At 36.1% G+C, this 23,692-nt stretch overlaps 1 protein-coding gene across 14 annotated transcripts in view; it reads left to right on the top strand.

Annotated features, from left to right (window-relative positions):
- LOC122225967 (NEDD4-binding protein 2-like 2) overlaps positions 1-23,692 on the top strand; it is a 106,088-nt gene that overhangs the window by 15,009 nt on the left and 67,387 nt on the right. For 7 of the 14 annotated variants that reach the window (XR_006205462.1, XR_006205466.1, XR_006205487.1 and 4 more), the window contains exons 4-6: positions 1,462-1,550; positions 1,942-2,018; positions 5,152-5,298. Coding sequence is in view for 9 of the 14 variants with exons in the window: in XM_042948714.1 (XP_042804648.1) it covers positions 1,462-1,550; positions 1,942-2,018; positions 5,152-5,298 (313 nt within the window). In the remaining 5 variants the exon portion in view is untranslated. The other 7 variants (XM_042949291.1, XM_042949145.1, XM_042949216.1 and 4 more) reach the window with 7 other exon arrangements.

Raw genomic sequence — 23,692 nt, 5'->3', positions numbered from 1 at the left:
AACCTCTCCAAGGTGTCATTACTGTTTCTTAAAATATGGTGGTTATTTTGTTTATGACTCTCATTATTTGGGTATTCAAACATTGTTTACTTAGGAACTGTTTTTTCCTGGAGTGTACTGAAATGTTGTATTACATGATGCCTTTTCATTGAAAGAGGATAATCTTCCCATTCTTGAAACCAGAGATTTAATTTGGTTATTAAGCTCCTCTTCTGGAATGTAACTCCTTGGAGGTGATAGCCTAACTATTAGACATTTAAGATAATTAGTTTAGTAAGTTTTTTTTTTTAATGAAAGATTTGATCACTGTTTATGATTCGGGATAGAGCAATGGGAGATGATAGCATTTTGGTAGGCTATTTATGACCCAAATTCAAAATTTCTTTTGTTAGTTAGAGACATCTTCTTTCCAAATATGTATTCCACGACAGTCATTACTACTTAACCTTTGGAATTGTTTGTCCTTAGACATCTGTATAAATGTTTTCATTATGTAGAACTTAATGTTTTGAATTCTAAGCACCAACAAAACTTCCATAGCATTGCCTTTCGCCTCAGCCTTTTAAATTTTATTGTAGGTTCTTAATTACGTTTCTTGTCTGTTTACACTTGGGGTATGCACACTCTTGTCATTAACAGTGGCTCACTGTGGCTGTGATTCTTACCCCATGGGGAAGAGATGGCAAAGGGATAGGGAGATGTAGTTTAGAAAAGTTCCATGTGATCTCAGCTCCTAATTCGAGAATTCTAGTCCTAAGAAATATTTACAAAGTCAGTTAACTGGTATTTAGCTACTTGGTATATAAAGTTTTGCTGGCAAGTAATAATATATCCATAGCATTCTTTAAAAAAAAAAAACCAAAACCCTAAGTTTCTTATTTCAAAGGCATTATTTGTAATTATAGAACATTGGGAAATATAGATAAAGATAAGCATAGATTGCTTATATTCCCGTTACCCTCAGATGCCCACTTTTGATATTTAGTAACTCTCCCTGGATCTCTGTATTTTGACCAAAATAAAGTCATACTTACATATTATGTTATAATTTGCCATTTTTAGTTACCAGTTTTCATCTTGCCATGTCAGTAAATGTTCACCTCTTTTCATAGTCAGACTGTATTCAGTGTTTCCTCTAAATGAAAGCTCTAGACTGAAGGCTTCCTTAGCTGTAAGTTCAACAAAATGTTTCCCCCAAATGTTCTTTACCGTTAGTTTGTCAAAACCAGTATCCGGTCTAGAGAATACACATTGTCCGTGGTTATGTCTCTTAATTCCCTTTTAATAAATGTGGAGTCCTTTTTTTTCATGGCACTGACTCAAGAGGTTGCATAATTTTAGTTTTAAGTACAGAGATATAGAAAATTTCTTAATGTGAACGTTTACATTTTATTTTGTATATTTTAACCTAATAGTTCTCTGGTTTTTGTTTTTGTTTTTTAAATTTATTTTTTATTTCAGCAAAACAAGCTATCAATCAAGGGAGATCTCCAGTTATAATAGACAACACTAATACACAAGCTTGGGAAATGAAACCATATGTGGAAATGGTAAATATAAGATATGAGAGAATTTTAATATTTTATCCTGTCAGTTTTTTCATATTCTGAAATTTTGGTTGCTTTGATATGTATTATATACACATTTGTCCCTATTTTATAAAGAGGTGTATTCATTTACTTAGTTTTTAAAACCTGGGAATAGTACTTATAAAGAAATATGTTCATCTTGTTAGTTTTGCCTGGACTTGAGGATAGTAATTTGAAATTGTCCAGTTAAGTTGTCTTAGTATATTTATAGAGCATGTTATTTAAAAGTAGAATTTTTCTTGGTAGAGCAAATTTAGAAGTATTGTCTAAATGAAACTCCTAATTATCTGCCTTCTTTTTTACTTTAAGAAGTATTCTCTGGGTTTTTGTTTTCTTCCTTTCCTTTGTGTAGGCCATAGGAAAAGGATACAGAGTAGAGTTTCATGAACCTGAAACTTGGTGGAAATTTGATCCTGAAGAATTAGAAAAGTAAGGCACTCGAATTGTTTTTGAATCCTTATCTTTGAAAACATTTTTTGAATCTTTCTCTTTTTTTCTTTCTTCTTTACACAATTGCTTCACTAGCTTTTGCTTGTCTTATGTTTGCTGCTTGTGAATAGGGACTACTCACTTTCTGTTAAGAGAAGCATTGACTTCAAGGCTTCTTGGGGCACCTTCCCTTGGTAGATTTTATTAAATTTTCCTTGTTAAGTGTGTTACTTTTTCTTATGTGAATTCCTACCACTGTTTCATAGTTTATTGAATGCTAGTGGAGATCCAGAATACTTTCAAGAAAAAGTTAGAACTTTTCCTCTGGTGTTTAGTGCCACTTATCTGCAATACCCTTCAGACTTCTCTTCCCATTTTAGCTCCCATCACCTTTTTACCTGGGGTTTTCGGCTTGCTCTCTCTTTTTCATCTTTACTACTACAGATTCATAATCCCATAACCAAGATCCTTGTAATCAGTATGTTTTAGAATTCGGGTTTGGGTTATTTTTGTTTGTTTTTTCAAGAAAGGTGATATAGTGCGTATATGCAATCATCATACGCTGAGCAGAGTTTGGGGCAGCATGTCATAATCACAGATCTTAATTTTTCTGTGGCAAATCATGACTAGTTCTGTAATTAGATAAGAAAGGTTCTGCATAATCTAATGTTTGTTGTACTGCCAGATGAGTACAGGTTTGATTAGATTTTGCTGCCATCTGAGTCAACATAAGACTGAGTTTTCAGAGCATTGTCAGTTTCAAAATTTGTGGTGAGGGATTGTGGATTTCAACCCTGGCCTTCCATTTGTGTTTACCTTGATCTCTCTCCCCTCATGTCACTGGTTTTCCTATGACTCTTTTTCTTTCTTTGTTTTTTATTTCCTCTCCCTGCTTTTGGTAACAACTTCGAAATATAATTCACATACCTTACAATTTACATATTAAAAGTGTACAATTCATGGTTCTCAGTGCAGTGGACTCTTGAACAATGAAAGGGATAGAGGTGCTGACCCCTGGTATAGTTGAAAATCCACAGATAATGGAAGTTTGATTCCATTTTTGATAATGACTTTTGATCCCCCCCCCCCCCCCAAACTACTTATAGCCTGCTGCCTTACTGGTAACATAAACACCTAATTAACACCTATTTTGTATGTTATATATATTAGAGAAAAGTGTTATTAAGAAAGTCATAAGGAAGAGAAAGTACACTTACAGTACTGCACTGTATTTACTGAAAAGCCATATGTACGTGGATCTGCACAATTCAAACCTGTGTTGTTCAAGGGTCAACTGTATATTCACAGAGTTGTGCAGCCATCGCTTCCTTTTTTTAAAAAAACAGTATTTTTTTCCCCACCTCAGCTTGCCCTCTTCCAGCTTAACACTATTATTCTGTGTATGATCTTCAACTAATTTCTTTTCCCCTTACCTTTTATTCATTTGGTTACCCCTTTTCCCTTTCTGATTTGCATACTGTGATCATATGTAGATAAAACTGATAGATTTATTAATATTCAGTATTGTTTGCTTGCTTCTCTGTGTGTATTTCACCTCAAGTAGAAGAGACAAGTTTAAAAGCCAAAGCTGTTTGGGTTATGCAGAGTAAAAGAATTGATGAAATACAAATACAGTTAGGCTTCATTAACATTTGAGGACTGTTGAAATTTATTAGAATTCTTAATATAATTGACTTTATAAAATAAAGTGAGCTTAATTGATGTCTAGTATAGACAGATTTTTTTTGGTAAGTTGATTGAATTACCAATTCTGACATCTTGTGGATTTAGTTATATCTTGCCATTTCAACCTCATCCTTCCCCTCTGGCCCTTTTTTTTTGGTCTTCTAGTCCTTTTTGCTTTCTCTTCTCATCTTGACCATAATAGCAATAGTTTTAAAGCATAAACATTTCCTTTGTGTCCCTTTTTCTGGGAAAAATTAATTAACATTAGTAAATCTAGAACTATAACCTTAAATGTAAAATATGTTCTTGTGTGTTTTGCCATATCCAAGTCAAGTTACAGAAAACTACAAGGGTAAAATGTTAAAAGTTTTTTGAGGGTCAAGAGTAATTTTTAAACCACTTTTTGTTGTTGTAATTAAACTCACAAAATTATGTAAAATGTAAATATACAACTTAACAAATTTCCTGTAAGGTAAATATTCATTTAACCTTACCCACATTATAAGAATATTATTGGGGCGCCTGGGTGGCGCAGTCGGTTAAGCGTCCGACTTCAGCCAGGTCACGATCTCGCGGTCTGTGAGTTCGAGCCCCGCGTCAGGCTCTGGGCTGATGGCTCGGAGCCTGGAGCCTGTTTCCGATTCTGTGTCTCCCTCTCTCTCTGCCCCTCCCCCGTTCATGCTCTGTCTCTCTCTGTCCCAAAAATAAATAAAAAACGTTGAAAAAAAAATTAAAAAAAAAAAAAAAAAGAATATTATTAACACCTCAAAAGTTCTTCCAATTCCTTTTCCTAGTAACAATTTTCCTGGTAATTACTTCCCTTTCTTTAATGCATCTTACTGTTTTCTTTTTTTTTTTTTAATGCATCTTTTTTCTAAAACACCTTTTGCCTAACACCATGGTTTAATGCTTTTTTCAAATTTTATATAAATAAAATACAATGTATATTCATTGTGTCTAATTTCTGTCACTCAACATTTTGTTTTGTAAAATACGTCCAAGTTGTTTTATCTCTAATGATAATTTCGTGTTGATAATAAATTATAAAAATACAGTAGGAAGTGTCCTAAAATAACTTAAAAAGTGATAAATATTCATAAGACTTTTGTAAGTCCTAGAGGTCCACTCAATTCCTCTATAATTCCCAAAACACTGTCTTATAATCTTTGATTTATTATTAGAAGCCAGGGGGGAGATTAACTCCATGGTTCAGCAAATTGGTAGTTAGTTCCGTGTGAAGAAGATACTATCTTTTAACATTTTGTTGTGATTTATGGTGTCTTTCAGTATTTTTAAAATATTGTTAAAATTTTTGAGAGCCAGTATAAATTTTTTTTGTCCAAAATGTGTGTGAATGAGGTATATCTTTTAGTGTTTATTTGTAAAATATAATTTAGAATCTATACTTTGTTACCCTAAAGAATTGAATCCTTTTCTTTTTTGGTAGGAGGAATAAACATGGTGTATCTCGAAAGAAGATTGCTCAGATGCTGGATCGTTACGAATACGAAATGTCCATCTCTATTGTAATGAATTCAGTGGAACCGCCACACAAAAGCACACAAAGACCTCCTCCTTCACAGGGGAGACAGAGGTGGGGAGGATCTCTAGGCTCACCTAATCAAGTCTGTGTTACAAATAATCATTAAGTTGGCTATTTTCAGCTAACACATTTGTTGCTTGCCCTTGAAAAAAATTAGTGAGCCTATGTTGAAGTTTAAATAGTTTCAAATAAAAAAAGACTACGTTGTCCCACAAGGGATGTTCCCAGCAAGTTGTTTAAATCCTAAAGTGTAAATAAAAATTATATAAAATGGTTTTTTAAATGTTTTTATAGTTTTTTTGTTGTAATTCCCTTGGTTATTATGAAAATATCTGAGTAGTGTGGGTAGGACCTAGAATGGTTTTTCTACAACTGAATTTTAAACTAATTTTACCTATTTTGTAGATAATGTTGAACAGTTTTATAGCTCATATCTAAATCTAACTTTGCATAAAATGCTAGTAATTTTCCTTAACTACCTTTCCTACATTTAAATATGTAAGAAATACTAACTTTTTATAGGCACCTCAGTTGATTCTCCTATTCAGTACACAGGTAAAATTATGTTTCTGCAGATTCGTCTGTGTGACAAAAATATTTATAAGCTAATTAGAGCATATTGCTTAAATTCTCCATTAAATACTATATAGCAGTAGGTATGTCAACCACCTGGGTGGTTTTCTCCACAATATACATATTCATAATATATCATATACATATTCATCACTCTTCTCAAACCATTGCCCTGCCCCTTCACACTCCCCAATTCTGGAGTGGATAAATAGGGAAATCACTGTATATTTAGAAAAAGCTCTTCAGGTTATTCTGATGATAATTCATTTTTCTCTAATTTAACACAGTATAATTCTAATATTAAAATTTTTTGGACAGGTCCTTAGCATTAATTGTAAGAAGATTTGTCCTGTAGGATATTTTATTCTTCTGGTTTTAATTTTTCTGTAGGCCAACTGTATGTCTCACTGGAGAGTTTTCTTTGTTAGATTGTGTTCTGTCACTTAAAATTTAAAACCTGAGATGGAATTCATTTCAGAGATTTTGTAATTCATCCTAATCTTTGATTTGCTCTTTTTTTAGGAAAAAACCCCAGCTAATTACATGCTTTTTAAAAAATAATGTTTTGATCCTTCAAATGTTTTACATGGTCCATTAACTGACTCCTAAACCAGCCCATCCTGAACCTAATAATCTGCCTTTATATGTTGTTTAAAACCATTTGCTGTTCTTTTCAACTTTACTTTAAATGTTATCCCATGTCTATATATTACTTTTTAAGTAATACTAAGTGCAAGGCACAAAACTAAATATAGCACTCTCAACAAGGTCTGTTTTACATTGCCTTTTGTGAGATAAGAATATGATTTCTATTTATTTGTACTATTCAGTGCTGGTTACATTTGAATATTATCTTGCTCTATTTTGTTTAACACGTGTGTTTGTATGTATTTGTTCATCTTAACTAAATGTGATATAGTAGGAATATGCTAACCCATGTTTTGTGTGTAAATGTATATATATTTATATATATACACATTTTCTTCATCCAGTATTTTCACGTATTTTTTTTTTATTTAAGGGTAACACTTCTTAGTATTTGGGCTTGCGTTTCCCATTATTTTATTTATCATGTAAGTTAGCACATTTTGAGAAGAGTACAGAAGAATTTAATTTGGGACAGATGAAAAATCTGTTAGATATATATACTATGTGTTCCTTTCCTTCTGTCTTTATAAAACTGTTGAGAGGAATAGTGCTGTGAATCTATAGATTTTGATTAATAGATGCTTAATATCTGTTAAGCACATTTTCAAGGAATTAGAGAATTGCCTTTGAAGGATTAATGTTATAAGGAAGTATGTTCATGTTAGTAGCCTGAAATAAATTTCCAGATTTTATAATGGATCAATTTCATCTTTTGGTACTTCTGAGTACTTAAATAATCAGGTAGAGATCATTAATCATTGCTGATTTTTTAAATCATAGATCCTTATTGAGGCAGGAGAATTAAATTCTGAAAGACTTTGAAGTTTTTTTTTTTTTTAAAGACAAAATTAATTTAATAGTTCCACCAAACATATTAAATCAGTAGTTCCCCCCTTAGCATTCTGGCGAATTTTTTTTATTATTTGAACAATAACAGAACGAGCTATGAATATGCAATAAAAGATACCATAGTCACTATTAGAAGTCATTGCTTTGATGTTAAAAATCTATAAAAATATGAAATTTACTGATTAAATATTTTCATCAAAATTTCTCTTCTATTCAGATATTCTTTTTTTTTTTTTTTAATTCAGTTATATTCTTAATGGAATACCCCCCAGTTGCTATGCTATGAGTAGTAGGTCTCTATCCCAAAGAATAAAGGAGGCATTGGTCCTCATATTTAAATAAGGTGAAATACATTTAGTTACACAGAATGCAGCTTTGTTTTTTGATAGGCTTGGTGTAAAAATACTTTTCCTTTTAATAAGCAGATTTGTAATTTTCTATATGTCATAATCCTGCTAACAAAAATACTTATGTGGTAATTTAGTCGAAATTCTGGTACTGCTTTTTAGGTAGGTAATCTTTATTTTCCATGTTCACGTTTTCAAAAGAAATGTTAACTTTTTAATATTTTATATCTGTTTTAAAGTAAGATTGTTTACAAAAGATTGGGTTGTGTTCTGTTGGAGCAACAGGGTGGATTTAAGTATTTGAAGTTTGCTGATTTCTTGTCTAATTAATATAGATTGTGGAATTTTCTAGTTTTATGTATAGGTAAGATTTGAAAGAATTCATGATTTCAAAGGACATGAGATACTTGTTTTGACCAAATTCTAGTTTTTGTTATTGCAGAAATATCTGATTTTCTGAGTCTAGTTTTTTTTAAGTATTTATAAAGAAAATTGCTGGTGTTCTCTTCAGAAAATGTTGAAGAAATGTTGTTAATACATTAGTGCCTTGACTGGATGGTTTTGTTGTCTTCATTGAAGTTTTATGTAGTATTCTAACATGAGTGCAGTAACTGAGAATTCATTATTAGGGCTGAAGATTTGTGTGTGTATGTTTTTAACATTTGCAACCCATATAAATAGAGTAACACCTTAATCTAGAATCATGACAAAGTATTGTTTACTTTTGTTACAATGATCAGTCAGAATAAGTATTTGGTGGTAGCAGGAAAACGCAGGTTGAGTTACTGGTTTTTGAAGATCAATTTTATAGGTTATAATATATAAATAAAATTTTTTTTTTCACTAAAATTGTTAGCTGTAATTCTTGTGAATTTACAGAGAAAGATGGGATTATATTAAGGGATTAATGAATATCTTCTTTGGTAATGGTTTTCTTTCTCTTTACTGATTAAAATTGGCATGCCAATTTTTATTTTATTTTATTGTTAAAATTAAGGTTACTGTTAAACTAATTGGTCTTCTTGTTTGTATATCAGATTTTTCCTTAAAATAGCCTTAGAATGGTAAAAAGTACTATTAAGTTTGTTGAAATAGGTAGGTCTTCAAAGAGGAGTAACTCTTGATTTTCTCCTGTGTCTTTTGATTCCTTTTTTTTACATTGCAAAGAAACATTTAAATCAGTTCAGCTGATTCAAACTGCTAAGTGTCCTGAGTCTAAAAAATTTTCATTTTTTGCATGTTTTATAAATTGCGGAGCAAGCCTTGAGAAGTTTATAATTATGATTTTTGCAAAAACTTGTAATAGAATGGCTGTCATTTACCTCAGTATCTTTATTTAGGCTGTAGTAAAGGGCATAATTTTTGTAATAGAATATACATTTGTAAGCTGAATTTTTAATATATCTCCTTTGGAAATTCTTAGTACATTATCACTGTACACACAGAAACAAAGGGAAAGAGTAACCCAAATAACTTTTTGAAAAAAGAACCTCAAGCTAGGGCTGTGTCTATTGGAAAGTTTTGACTTCTCAATACATTTAATAGTAGTTTATTTTAGTGATTTAGATTAGAAATAATCTTCTACTTTTTCCTAACAAATTTTGTTTTCTGGATAACCGTGTCATGTTCCAGGTGTGATGACTGCAGTAATCACATACTATAATATACTTCCCAGTGTAGAGCCCATTAATGTCAGTAAGCTGTCTTAAGTATGAATAAAATAGATTGTTTAGTATGGACACAGTTATAGTTTGACTCCTAGCCTTAGAACTAGACCCAGTCACATTAAGAAGCATTGTACCTGCTTTGGTGAGTAACTGAAGACTTTATCTGGGAGTGTTGTCCAGTTGTAAATATTTCAGTGTTTTTGTTTTTTTTTTAAATTGAACTTTTTGTAAATTAATGGGAAGATTGAGAGATTTTTAAGATGACACAGGGGCTTTTTGCCTCTGAACTTTATTAGTGACTAAAGGAAAAAAGTAAGAATAATCTGTTCATTCATGGTTAAAATTGCATGCAAGTTCAGTAGAGTCCATTGAAATAACTTTATGTAGATTATTTTCTTGTTTTGCAGTTTTAACTGCATTCTCAGGACATATAAATCCAAAGCTTTGCGCTTTGGGGTAGTTCATCTACAACTATTCATTGCAGCTGTACAACTTCGTACTATCTCTTCAATTGTAATTCTGAACTCTTCAGTTTCTTAATATAACAAAATGAAATTTGATTTTGGGATGGGATTGTGGGTTTTTCCTCTGCCTTTATTCTTTTTTCTTTTTGTTTTTTTTTTCTGTCTTGTTAGTATTAGAAATTGTGTTTCTTGTTTCTTTCAGTCTTTTCCCATACACATTTTCTGTCCATTTTCTGCTCAGCTATCCTTGTGTAACTTCATAACATTTTTAATGAAGATGGTGGGATGGTAAGTGGCTGACAAAAATGGAGGTAACTTTTTCCCCTCCTATGTTTTACTGAATTCATTGTTCCTTATGAAACTTACTTCACCATGTTATATTTATAGACCAACAGCTTTGCAGTTAGTTTCCTGACCCTGCTGTTTAGTTAGAACTTAGATATGAAAATCCTTGGAAAGATTTGTAAAAGTCTACCAATGGTTACTCATGGTTAAGAATCCCATAAACATGGCATAGGACTTGGATGTTTGAATTTGAGAAAAAGTATTTTATAACACTTAAGCATCATGATGATAGACTTGTTGGTAAGTAGTAGTTGGGAATTCAGTATTGTAGAATTCACTATTACATCATGATTCTGCAGTCCACCTTTATTAAAGAACTGAGTGATTTTGAAGGAAAGTTGATAGGTATTTTGAGTTTGACCTCTACAAGTGGATCTTCATATAGGGCAGTGCTGCTACAATGAACAACAGGAATTTAATAGCAATAAGTCTTAATATACTGTTCATTTAAGCAGCTGCCATTTATGTAATGCCTGTCAATGCCAGGCTGTGTTGTAAATGTGATTGTTAACAGTGTCTCAAGTTTTCATAACAGTCCTACAAGGGTTTTATAAAGAGGAAACAAAAACTTATCAGAGGTTATGCAACTTAGCCAACATAATTTCCCTAGGGAGAGATATAACTGGGATCAAAATCTAGGTCAGGCATATTCCTTACTATATCCCATTTTATCTTTTAAACACAGCCTTCTTTTAAAAAAATATTATAAATTTAGGGTTTTTTTTTTTTAAGGTAGGAAAGAAATTCCGGTGAAGCATTGAATACATCTTTAATGGTACCTTTGAATTTGTAGGATTGAAGGTATGTTGATTTATCAACAAAAGTGAGTAAAGAAACCTGTAAGTGGCCATTTATCTACAGTGCTATTTTTAAGAGTCAAGATTGCAAGTAAGATACCATTTAGTATTTAATATTTTCTATAAGATATACATTGATATAATTGATAATCACATTTCAGCAACATCTTTGCAATTGAATTTTTACATATGCTGTTGTGCTTTAATGTTTAAAATTTAATTTCTAATATCAATGAGCTTTTGAAGTGTGTAGTATTCAATAAATGGATTGTTAAACTACATAAGCTGTTTGTTACACTGATTAAGTTTGAGGCAATGTTTCCCAGAAAAGGTCAACACTATGTGTAAGTGGTCTTAATTGATTTTTCTTTAACTGTTCACTTATTACTTAGTGTCCTGTAGTAGTAGATGTTATGGCAATTACATCAGTTTTTTGAATTTCTGAAAAATTAGGCATTTCTGTCTTTTGAAATAGCATTTTCTTCTGTGTTGTTTAATTCTCCAAAATTAAAGAACAGTAAAAGAGGCAATTACTTAAGTTTACTATATAACTAATATCTTGAGTTAATTAGAGTCTACAAGGAAAACCTTTAAGTATGGAATGAAGAATTCTAACTTGATTATTGCCTTATTTTGTTTTAGTTAACTTAAATAGAAGGACTGGATCTTGTTTGGTTTTTCTTAATCTTTAGATTGTGATGTGTTTATTTTTTATTTTATCAGAGGTAGAAGTTTTATTTTATCAGAGGTAGAAGTTTTGTTAGAACAAGGAAGACTTCATGGAAACAGAAAGAGCATTGATTTCATTAATAGATTAAATTAGTTTTCAGTTCAGGACCTAGAAAGCAGTATATTGTGGAATTGAGGTTATTGAAATATAGTACAATGTAATACTAGCAAAGATGTAGTTAAAACATTTCAGTTCAAATGTAAGTAAATTGAAGTATGTACAGGAAATGTGATAGGGGCCTGGGCTAGTCATTTTGACTTCATTAAAAATTAATGAGAAAAAAACCAGCTTTTAAAAAAAATTCTGGGGAATGCTAGGAAAGAAATTGTTAAGGCTAGAAGGATAGGCTAGTGATCCAAAGTGGTATTCTCCCATCTTATCTTCCCTTTGCTTTTTAAGAACCAATAGAGCCCAAGCTATGAAGAAAGATGATCTTGTACCCTAAATGCCATGAAACGGGGTCTTCCTTGTCATCTTTGGTCACTACTGGGTCTTTGGATCTTTGTCCTTTAAAAAGAGTCAATAAAATATTTGTTGCGTATCCTTCCTAAAACTACCTTTTGATATCAAGGACACATTGGTCTAAGTAGAGTAATTTACAGGGTAGTTTGTAATTTAGGAAACCTGGAGCTGGAGTGTGAATTAGTTGGATTTGATGCTTGCTAGGACCAGAGTGTGCAGACCAGCAGGGAGGAGTCCTCTTCCACTTCACTTGGTGCATCTGGTGCCATCAGAGCCTTTTGTTTTGGATTTTGTACCAGTGGTCTTTAGATTTGTGATTTATGATCAAGAAACTAAATCCTAGAATACAGATAAATAAGGCAACCTTGAGGCTTTTGATTATCCATTTCTTTTAGGGTCATTTAGAGATTATTCTCTTGCTTTTTGCTTTAACCCTTTGCAGAATTCCTAGACAATCTGTGAAAAATACTTCAGGTATTTGTCCTAAAGTCATTTTTCAGAGCCCTTCTTCTGAAGCATTGTGATCCTAAGTCTAATTAGAAAAAAAAAATCAGGGGCGCCTGAGTGGCTCAGTCAGTTAAGCCTATGACTCTTGATTTTGGCTCAGGTCATGATCTCATAGTTTGTGAGTTTGGGCCCCATGTTTGGGCCCCACGTCTCTCTCCTCTCAGCACAGAGCCTGCTTCAGATCTTCTGTTGTCTTCCCCCCTTCCCCCACCTTCAAAAAATAAATAAACATTAAAAAAAAACTTTTATTTTTTTGGTTTGTTGTCCTACTTAGAACACTTTTCAGAATATTTATGGCATGATTTTAGTGAAAAGAACACATCATTGCAAGAGTTGGGCAGTCTGAGTTCTACTTCCATTCTCTCTTCTATTTCAGTGGAGAGGGTAGCCCTCCTCCAATCTAAGGTAAGTAAGTATACTTGTAGTCTGGATTGCATCTCTTAACTACTTTCAGGAATCTTTATATGTTGACAGTTACTCCTCTCTGTAATTTCAATCTTGCTTTCTTTCCTTAAATCCACATTCAGACGTGATCAAGTCTCATCTCTTAAAGCCCCTCTTTATTGTCACCACTCCTTTATAGCCAGACTCCTCTAAAGAACTGTGCACACCTATTGTCATGTTCCCTTCAACCATTTTTTTTTTTTTTTTAATGTTTATTCTGAGAGAGACAGTGAGCATGTGAGCAGGGAGGGCAGGGGCAGAGAGAGAGAATCCCAAGCTGACTCCATGCTATTAGCCTCAGAGCAGGACCGCAGGAGGTGCTCGATCTCACAAACTGAACCACTGAGCCATGAGACCCTGACCTGAGCTGAAATCAAGAGTCGATACTTAACCGATTGAGCCACTCAGGCACCCTCCCCTCAGCTGTGTTTGATACTATTCAGCCCATTCCCGTTTTAGCTTCTTCCTCTACCATTTTAGATTTTAAGGTTTCCAGAATGTTCCTCTGTGTTGATGAGCCTTTTTCAGTTCCCATACGATGACTCAGCAAGCATTTGACTCTTGATCACTTTTTTCCTTAAAATATTTTTCCCTGATGAGGTTTTTGTTCCTATCTCTGCGTACTTCTCAGTCTCATTTGCTGCCTTTCTTGGTTTTTATTTTTCCAAATTCTTCTCAGTTTTAGTTCTAGACCACCTTCTGTTCTTACTCTTCGCTTTCCCCAGGAGATTTCATCATTTCTTACTTGTACATAGTAGTCTCACTTTTTTCTTTGTTGCCCTGTAGTTTTATCAACAGAGCAATTAATCTATAATTCAAAAAAAATTAATACAAACTTTCCCTGACTATTCCAATCTAATGTGAAATAGCCCCATCCCTGTCACTCTTACTACATTGTCCTGTTTTGTCTTCATCATGGTACTTACTAGTAGTTGAAGTTACCTTATTTGGTACTGGTTTGTTGAGGGTCTTCCTGAACAAGAATGTAAGTCCCAAGAGAACTTGTTTATTTTGTCCACAGCTATATCCACAGAATCTAAACCAGTGCCTGTAATACTATAGGAGCTCATTAAATATTGGCTGAAGGATGGTGTACCCACTGCTTCTGTAATTAACAGTATTGATCCCCAAGTGTATTTTCTACAGACCTGTCCTTTGAGCTTCAGACTGTTTACTTAACTGCCTACCTGATATTTCTAATAAGATGAGCAGTGATCATCTTGAAAGATTGAGCAGTGATCTTTTCTCCCATCTCTGGATTTCTAGGATTTCCTTGCATAGTGAATGAATCTACCATCCATTTCTGCAAGCCAGAAACTTGGGAGTCTTCTTTAATGCTTCCTTTCCCTCTTCATATTCAGTTCATCAACCAGGGTCTGTGGATTTTGTCACTTAAAAAATACCTTTTGAATCTCTCTCTCCATTTTTGACTGCCATCTTTCTAGTTTGAATTATCATCTAGTTTATCTCTTGCTGAGACTAGGGTCCCCACATCAATACTTGCTCTGTTCTACCCATTCTTTGCACAGTCTAACCAGACTAAAGTATAATGGACATATGGAAAAGTACTTAAATTATAAGCATACAGCTCAAAATTTCACAAAGTGAACATATCTGTGTAACCAGAGCTCTGCTCAAGAAATAGAACGTTACCAGCACCTACCTTGCCTGAGTGATCTTTGTAAAAAGAAAATATAATCACATGTAAAACTTTTCAGATGCTTTCCATTGCTGTTAGGCTAAAGACCCTGGGTGATGTGACCCCTACCTTCCTATCCAACCTCATGTTTTATTACTCTTCTTACTTTCTGTATTCCAGCCCTACTGACCACCTCTCAGTTCCTTGACTGTGCTGTTCAGTTTCCCTTCCTGGAAAGTTCTGTGTGCACACCCCCCCTTCCATACTCATCCTTCAGATTTGAGCTCTTCAAGGAAGCCATTTTGGACATAGCAGGCTTGGTGGGGTCCAAAATACATGTTATATGTTCTCATGTACTTTTTCTTTATCAATTTGTATGAGTAGATGATTGTTTCCACTCATTTTTAAATCAGAGATTTTGAGCCAGTCTTTGTATCTGTTTTGCTTACCATTACATGGTCATCAGCTAGCACAGTGGCTAGGAAAAAGTGATATTCAGTATTCATAAAATAAGTGAATATGAGTGGTTGTCAGCCCATTATGGGCTGAATTGTGTCCCCTCAAAGTTCATGTGTTGAAGTCCTCATCCCCAGTACCTAGAATGTGACTCTTTGGATACAGGGCCTTTAAAGGTAATTAAAATAAAATGAGACCATATTTGGGTTGGGCCCAAATCAAATATGACCGGTGTACTTATAAGAAGAAATTAGGATAAAATGCACACAAAGGGAAGACCTTGTGAAGACACAGCCAGCCAACCTTAAAAGGCAACAAGAGAGACCTTTGAAGAAAACAATCCTGCTGACACCTTGATCTTGGAATTCTAACCTCCAGAATTGTGGGAAAATTAATTTTTGCTATTTAAGCCGCCCAATCTGTGGTACCTTGTAGATTTGGCAAACTAACAATAGATTTTCATATTGAGAATTGGTATGCTGCTTTAACAAATACATAGAAATATTGGAGTAGCTTTGGAACTGGGTATGGTAGAGGTTTGAAGAATTTTGAGGTGCATTTTAGAAAAAGCCAAGGTTGCCCCAGGAGATTATGGGTAGAAATGTGGATGTTAAAGGTGATTCTGGTAAGGGCCATGAAAAGAAAGAGCTATCGAAATGGCTTCTGTTGTCTTAGATACACATACGTGCTCGTGAACAGAATGCTGGTAGAAATGTGAAAGATGTTTTGGTGAAGCCTCAGATAGAAGTGTTATTGGAGAATGTACAAAAGGTGATCTTGTTAGAATGTGGCAAAGAACTGGCTGAACTGTATTCCAGTGTTTTGTGGAAAATAGAACTTGTATAATGAACTTGAATATTTTAGCTGAGAGTTCTTTTTTTTTTTTTTTTATGTTTATTTTTTGAGAGAGAGAGCAGACGAGGGTCAGAGAGTGAGAGGGGGACACAGAATCTGAAGCAGGCTCCAGGCTCCAAGTTGTCAGCACAGAGCCCGACACGGGGCTCAAACCCACCAACCATGAGATCATGACCTGAGCCGAAGTTGGATGCTCAACTGAACCACCCAGGCGCCCCATTTTAGCTGAGAGTTCTAAGCAAAGTGTAAGAGCCACAGCCTGGTTTCTCCTTGCTTATAGTAAAATGCAAGAGAGAGAAATTGAGGAAGGAATTGTTAAGCAAAAAGGAACCAAACTTGTGTGAAAAGTTCTCAGCCTGTGCCTATTATGAAGACTTAGAAAGTATGTGTTCTCGAGACAACATCAAGGTTGTTGCTAAACAACTATTTGCTAAAGAGAATACAGGCATGTGACTTATGGATGCATTAAGTTGTCTCAGCAGAACTAGAGCTGAAGTAATGCTAGCAGAAACCCTAACAGCTTGGACCGAAAGGATGAAACAGAATGAAATGAAGGGAAGTGCTCAGACTTCTGGGTTTCCATAAGTCAGTAGAACCGGCTGGCTGTGATCCTGTGTTGTCCTCATGGTTGTGATCATGTGTTATCCTTCAAGAACACAGAAGAATGTCCCTAAAAGTTGTTCAGAGGCTGCCGCCAGGGCTGCCACTGCCATCATGGGATCGGAGCCCCAAGGCTGAGGACGTAGGGCTACCGCACTCGTGGGCCAGAAAGGCAGGGCCTCCAGCCCAGGGGGCCCAGGGGACATAGTATGGAGCCAAAGAATAATTATTCTTTAGCCTTAAAATCTAATGGAATTTGCCTTGCTAGTTTTTGAACTTGTTTGGGAACCATTACCCCTTTCTTTCTGATTTTTCCCTTTTGCAATGAGAATGTCTATCCTATGCCTGTCCCACCATTGTATTTTGAAAGCAGGTAACTTAACTAGATTCACAGTTCACAGTTGGAGAGGAATTTTACCTCAGGGTGAATCACAACTCAGGTCCACCCATACCTGATGTAAATGATATTTTTGATGACTTATTAGAGTTGATGCTGGAATGAATTTAGACTTGGGGAGCTGTTGGGATGATGTGAATATATTTTGTGATGAGAAGAACATGAATTATGGAGACGGTAGGGTGTTATTGGCTGAATTAAGTTCCCTCAAAATTATATGCTGAACTCCTAATACCCAGTACTTCAGAAGGTAACTATATTTGGAGATAGGGCCTTTAAAGAGGTAATTAAGATAAAATATGGTCATATGGATGAGCTCTAATTTAATATGACTGGTGTCCTTATAAAAAGAGGATATTAGGACACAGACACACAGAAAGGAAGACCATATGAAGACACTGGAGGAAGACAGCCATCTGCCAGCCAAGGAGAGAGGTCTTAGAAGAAAACAACCCTGCTGACACTTCATTCTCAGACTCAAAACCTCCAGAATTCTGAGAAAATAAATTTCTGTTGAGTAAGCCACCCAGTCTGTGGTACTTTGTCATAGCCTTACCAAACTAATACACTGCTATTACACTAGCTAGCTGCGAGGCATTTCCTTCTCTCTTTTGCAGTCCTTCATGTGTAAAATAAGGATACTTGACTGGATCATTGGTTCTTAAGTTTTAATTCAAAGACTTCTTTTGGAAGTAGAGTGTGTTTCATTAAGAAGTATACAGTGGATTGCCTGACACTGGAGGTGTTCACAGTATAATTGAGTTCTGTGTTTCAGACTGTTCCTTCAAGGCGCCTTAGGGACTGTTGTGAAGGATGGAAACCTCCACTTGTAGTAGAGCACAGAATTCAAAATTGCATAATTAGAAGATAAGTTGCAGTTCTGACTGCAGCTTGGGTATGCCACTTAACTTTCTGAAACTTTTCCTTGTAAGTTGAAGGACAGCACCTTTCCAATCTATAACGTAGGGTTATTGGATGAATTAAATGAGAAGACTATGTTAGAATTTTAACTGAAATAGCTCTTTTAGCCTTGAGAGTCCATGATTTTGTTTTGCCTTTTGATAATTTCATCTCTTTTGATATATACTAGGAATAGGCAGAGAAGGAAACAAATTGATTTTTTAAAAATTTATATTTATTTGTTTTGAGTGAGAGAGAGAGCGCGTGCACGTGTGAGAGCCAGGGAGGAGCAAAGAGGGAGAGAAAATCCCAAACAGGCACCACACTGAGTGTGCAAAGTGCGGCTTGATTTCCTGACCACAAGATCATGACCTGAATGGATATCAAGAGTTGGAGGCTGAACCAACGGAGCCACCCAGGCACCTCCAAACCAATGGATTTTTATACTAGTTAGAAGTGCTGAGAGAGACCTAGAAGGAAAAGTTTGGTGTTCTAGTTATTAAATTTGTCAAAGATATTCATATTCCTCTTTAACAAAGGCATTTCAGTTAAGCTGTAGAATAGCTCAAAACAATTTATGTTGCTGCATGTGCCTTTTTCTCCTACAGTTCGCTATTGGTTCACCTGTGTTGTGTGGACTGTTGGTATGATCCAATCAATTTGATATTCTCGTGTTTACTGATAAATTTAGTATGATTAGTTTCACAGAGCAGTGTATTGGCAAGACCATGCAAACATATTTCTTTAAAAGAAGAAAGAAGGATTTTTTTGGTTTGTTTTAATGTCAAGCATAATAAAAGTAGTGAGGCTCTGTCCCCATCCCACCTTGGTCTTCATGGTGACAATTTTCCCCTTGTTTTTCATACATGACATTCTATATAATGTTCATGTAATGGTGTGTGATACTAGCTTACCTGTAATTCTGTGAAACAGTTCATTGCAGCCTGGGCTTCTATGAAATGAATTATTCAAGATGGGAACATCAGTTTGAGTGTATGTCAGCTTTCTATTCTTGTAATACAGTTAGAGTTGTTACAGGATTCATTAGACAAACGGGAAGAAGGTTTATGTTGGAAGGTAAGAAGCAGTTTGTAATATTTTAAGATGTAATTTACTAGTACCTTGGGGTGCTTGGGTGGCTCAGTCCATTAAGCATCTGACTCTTGATCTCTGCTTAGGTCATGATCTCACAGTTTGAGATCAAGCCCCATGTTAGCGCAAAGTCTGCTTGGGATTTTCTCTCCCTTTCACTCTGCCCCTCCCCGTTCATGCTCACTCTCTAAATAAATAAATAAATAAACAAACAAACAAACTTTAAAAAACACAATTACTAGTACCTCAAATATAGCATTCTAACTTTTTAATAACATACCATTCTTCTTGACTCAGATTATTTTGTACTCTTACAGTGAAGAAGAAATTACTATATTTAGAAACAATTTGCTTATAGAAAAGGTTATCTGTAAGTAGAATAAATACCATTTGACAAAGAAGGGAAATCAGAAGAAATAGCAGTTTTTAATTAGTCTTGAGACTTTCCAAGCAAGATGTCAATAAATTGCTGTGGTATGGAAATAATGTGGAATGTGCAAGACCTGTGTGTTTGGTTTTTTGAACTCTCCCTTTATAGCTTAGACTTGCTGAGGGCACAGAGCCTCTAGTATTTCTTCAGAACAGAAGCTCAGGGGAGCATCTTGCCCATGGCAGTAAAGAGAGCCGTAGTGGGTCTTAACTATAAGTCTGAGAAAACACTAAGATTATGCTGAGGAGACATAAGTTCAGTCAATAAATATGAAGCAAGGTATGGTAAACTGGAAGACACAAAGAGTCTGGAACCAGAACCTGAAATGGAATGGAGTACAGTGGGCTCCACACAAGGAAGTCATGAGTGGTGTTGAAATACTGGAGGCTTGCTTTACTGGTTGTTGGCCGTATCATTCCTTGGTGGGCAATGGACTACTTTTAAGTTACAGAATTGGACTAGGAAAACAAGGCTTCTTCCTTGAATTGTCTTGCCTACTATGTTTTTCCTAAGTACATCAGCCGTATCATGACCCTTGGGACAATCTATGCAAACATGTAGTAGATGGACTTAGTGCAGTAGGGAAATAGGTGGAAACAGAAGCTACTGGGGATGGAGTGGTGTTTTCTTATTGGAGGAATGTGGTTGGGAAATATGAGCCAGTAGTGAGAAGAGGCAGTAAGGTGTTTGTGCATCAACGTGTAGCAGTGGAGTTACTTCTCTACTGTTCAGTTAATGAGTTGGTTGTCATCGAGTGAAATGTGGAAGAATAGGTTCAGGGAAGTCTTTCTGGAGGAGTTGATGGCTAAGCCTTGTCTAAAAGTGGGATTTAGCAAGGGAAAGAGTATAGGAAAAGGCTTGTAAGGCAATAGCCACTGAGTGATTAAGGACTCAGAAGCAGGAAACAGTAATGCATTTATTCATGTGCATATTTACTCAGTATTTCGTGAGTGCCTACTATGTGCCAGGCATTGCTTTAGGTGATACAGCAGTGAACAAAATAGACAAACCCTCTGCCCTTTTGGAGTCAGTGTAGGGAAGCAGATTCTATACCAATAAATAAGTACCAAATAGGTCAGATGATAAGTGCTATGGGAAAAGTTGAAGCAGCATAAATGGCACGGGGAGGTGCGGTGTAGGGGAGTGGGTGCTACTTTACCTGGAGTCATCAGTGAAGGCCTAATTGAAGAGGTAACATTTGAGGAAAGACTTGAAGAGAGTGAATTAGCAACGACAGCAGAGAGGGAAGAGCAATTCAGACAGTGGATCCTACAAGTGAGGGCCCAGATGAGGTGGGACTGTGCTTGGTGTAGTTAAGGACTCCAGGAGATCCATTTGCTTGGAGCCAAGTGATCAGAGAGCAAAATAGAAGAGAGTCCAAGAGGAAGAAGCAACCAGATAACATGAGCCTTGAAAATTATTGAAGGAACATAGGCCTTTACTCTGCTTGAAACTGTCTGAGAGTTCTGAGTATGCTCAGAACTTATGTTTTGAGCTACACAAGTCATTTCTGGCTGCCGTCTTAAGAATCAGTTTTAGGCAAGAGTGGAAGCAGGGCTCTTGCCATAATGCAAGTGAGAGATGATTGTGACTTCAACCAGGGGGTAAAGATGGTGGTGAGGATTGTTGAAGCTGAGTTGTCAGGATTTGCTGAGTAGATCAAATCATGGATATGAGAGAGAAAAAGTTGCAGTTTACTGGGAAATGATGTATTGGAGGAGGAGCACATTTGGAAAGGAAAACAGATATTCCGTTCTCGACATATTAAGTCTGAGGTGCTGCCTCTGGAATGCATCTGAATGGAGATGAAGAATATGTCGTGTGCTTAGGGGAGAGGTCTGGGCTAGAAATACAAATTTGGGTATGGGTGGGAAAGCAGGTTTTTTGTTGTTGTTGGAGCAACATTTGGCAGTGGTTTGATGGAGGTATAGAGTAGTGGAAGATAACTCCAGGCATCAGTTCTCAGTCTTTTCCTCATGACACAGAAAACAAAATTGGCAGGATTTGCTGGAGTAAATGGACCAGCCTGCTCTTCCCAAGGCTCCTGGCCCTAGGGCTTAGGAGCTCCACCTGCCACAGGCTCCATTCAGTGGTCTCATCTTTTACCCATTTGAGGCATTGCCAAGCACACAGATTGGGAAGTTCTGCTCTAGAGAAATAGTCAGATCAAGGGGTCAAATCTAGGAGAGCCTGACACAGTGTTAATGAGCTAAGACTTTGTCTTGCAGATAATGGTTATCACCAAAGAGATTTCAGCAGAAATGTGCCATAGTTACATTTGTTTTAGATAGGCACCTTTCAAGCTATGGCGAAAAATTAGTTTTTAAAAATTTCTAATCTATCACAGTCTGATACCTCAGTAAAGTGAATTACTAGAAAAAAATTTTAAGTAAAATATTTTATTAACTTCAACAGATATAAAAATCCAGATTGCTATACAAGTTTTTAAAACTTACTGCCAATTTCTGTATTTATCCTTTTGCGGGCTAGTAGCAGACTGCTCATGGACTGGCATCAGTGTGGATGATACTTTTGAGTAGCAGTGTTTGGAATGGAGTATACTTGCCAGAGAAGTAATAGAAAGAAACATCTGTAGACATCTTGGCAGTTAGTTGGAAAGCCACCAAACCTTTTGTTGTGTTTGTTGAATAGGTGGGGTGGCCTGAGGCAGCCTCCCAAGGCAGTGGTTTGACAGAGGTCTAAAACTCGGGGTGGAGCTTACTCTACTGATAAGTACAGTGGCCATTCTGATAGCGTGGTCTCTTCCATTTCTTCGCCAGCATTCTGCTGTTGGGGAGCCCTCCAGGGTTGTCCTGAACTTGGTCAAGCATAGCTTATGTTTAACCATCTCTTGGTAGGTAAAATTTGATTATTTGCTTTAGTTTCCATGGTGACCAGATGGTTACAAAGGATTTGGGTGGAACATAGTAGAGTGACATTGTTGTCGCCTGTTTTCCACTGTTGTCGCAAAAAAAAAAAAAAAAAAACCAACACCTGGGTTGTTTTAGATGTCTGATATATATAGGTTATAAAAAACTAAAAACTTTTAGGAGGAGCAAGGAGGCCTTTCTGAATTGACTACAATTAAAGATGAGTGGAATGAGTCACTGTTCTGCATAGTTAGTGCATGAAGGCTACCCTTGTCCTAGGAGAGCCACTGTTCCTTGTTTTTCTGTTTTTGTTCCCCTAATAAAAATATCAGCATTTATCGGAAGAAGATGGAGTCCTCCTGAACCCATGTTATGTTTCTCTGTCTCTATTCGAGAGGACCCGAGCTGCCCCCTGGAAGTAAATATACCCATCTGACAGGGTCACCAAGTATGTTATTTAGTCAAACTTTTTTTTGGTTTGTTTAAAAAGGGCCTTTTTGTCTGTGATAGGCACAAGTATACGTCCATTGGTATGGACTCCTCACCACACCCCTCCCTAACCCTACCCATCCTAACCTGGGCTGTCGGATCAAGTCTTGGGCAAGAATAGTGAGAAGGCGTTATTGGGTCAGAACCCATATTCTTAAGGAAGCTGATAGATTCAAGAGTTCTTACTGATAGAAATACACTCTGAGTGAGGGAGTCATTGCAAGATGGCTCTTGAATATGCAGTCAGAATTTGGGATTTGGTGGCATGTCAGCTAACTGACCTGCCCCTTGGCACAGTCAATGAGTATCTTTATCTTCCTTGCCAGGGGTGTGTATCCGGTATGTCCGAAGGGTGGTCAAAACCCGGAGGTGGTGTGATTGCATATATGTTTTTGCAGAGGTAATATTCAAATTATTTAATCGTTGGTGTGGTCAGCCAGTTGGCCATCTTGCACATCTCTCTATCCAGAAAAAATCCTGAGGGAATCAGTGGTGAGTAGTAACAGCCTTTTGGTCAGAGGACCAAAAGAGCACCAGACCCTTGCCTACTGAGGTGCCAGTGCTACCGCTGCTGGTATCTCCTCTCATCTCCCACTGTCTTCCAGGCCAGCTCTAGCAGAGGGGACACGGAGGAACAGGGTCTGGGTGGCTGATTGCTCTGGCGGCTAATGCCAGGTCTGTTCTGGGTCAAGACTCACTTGAGTTTCCCCAGGAATGAGTAGGAAAGGCAGGTAAAGCACAGGCTTGCCCTTGGGAGTCCACTCTTGAAGGGAGCCAATAGCAGTGTCCAGGAGACAAGATTTCTGGGGGTTGATTTCATGGGCACCAACTGGTCATAATTGAGGCTGGTTACTGTGCTGGAACGGAAACCTGTGGGCCGTTTG

This window comes from Panthera leo, chromosome A1, assembly GCF_018350215.1.
Source record: "Panthera leo isolate Ple1 chromosome A1, P.leo_Ple1_pat1.1, whole genome shotgun sequence".
NCBI classification, from domain to species: Eukaryota; Metazoa; Chordata; class Mammalia; order Carnivora; family Felidae; genus Panthera; species Panthera leo.
The sequence above is the reverse complement of the archived record's forward strand: the minus strand, read 5'-3'. Positions and strand labels throughout refer to the sequence as shown.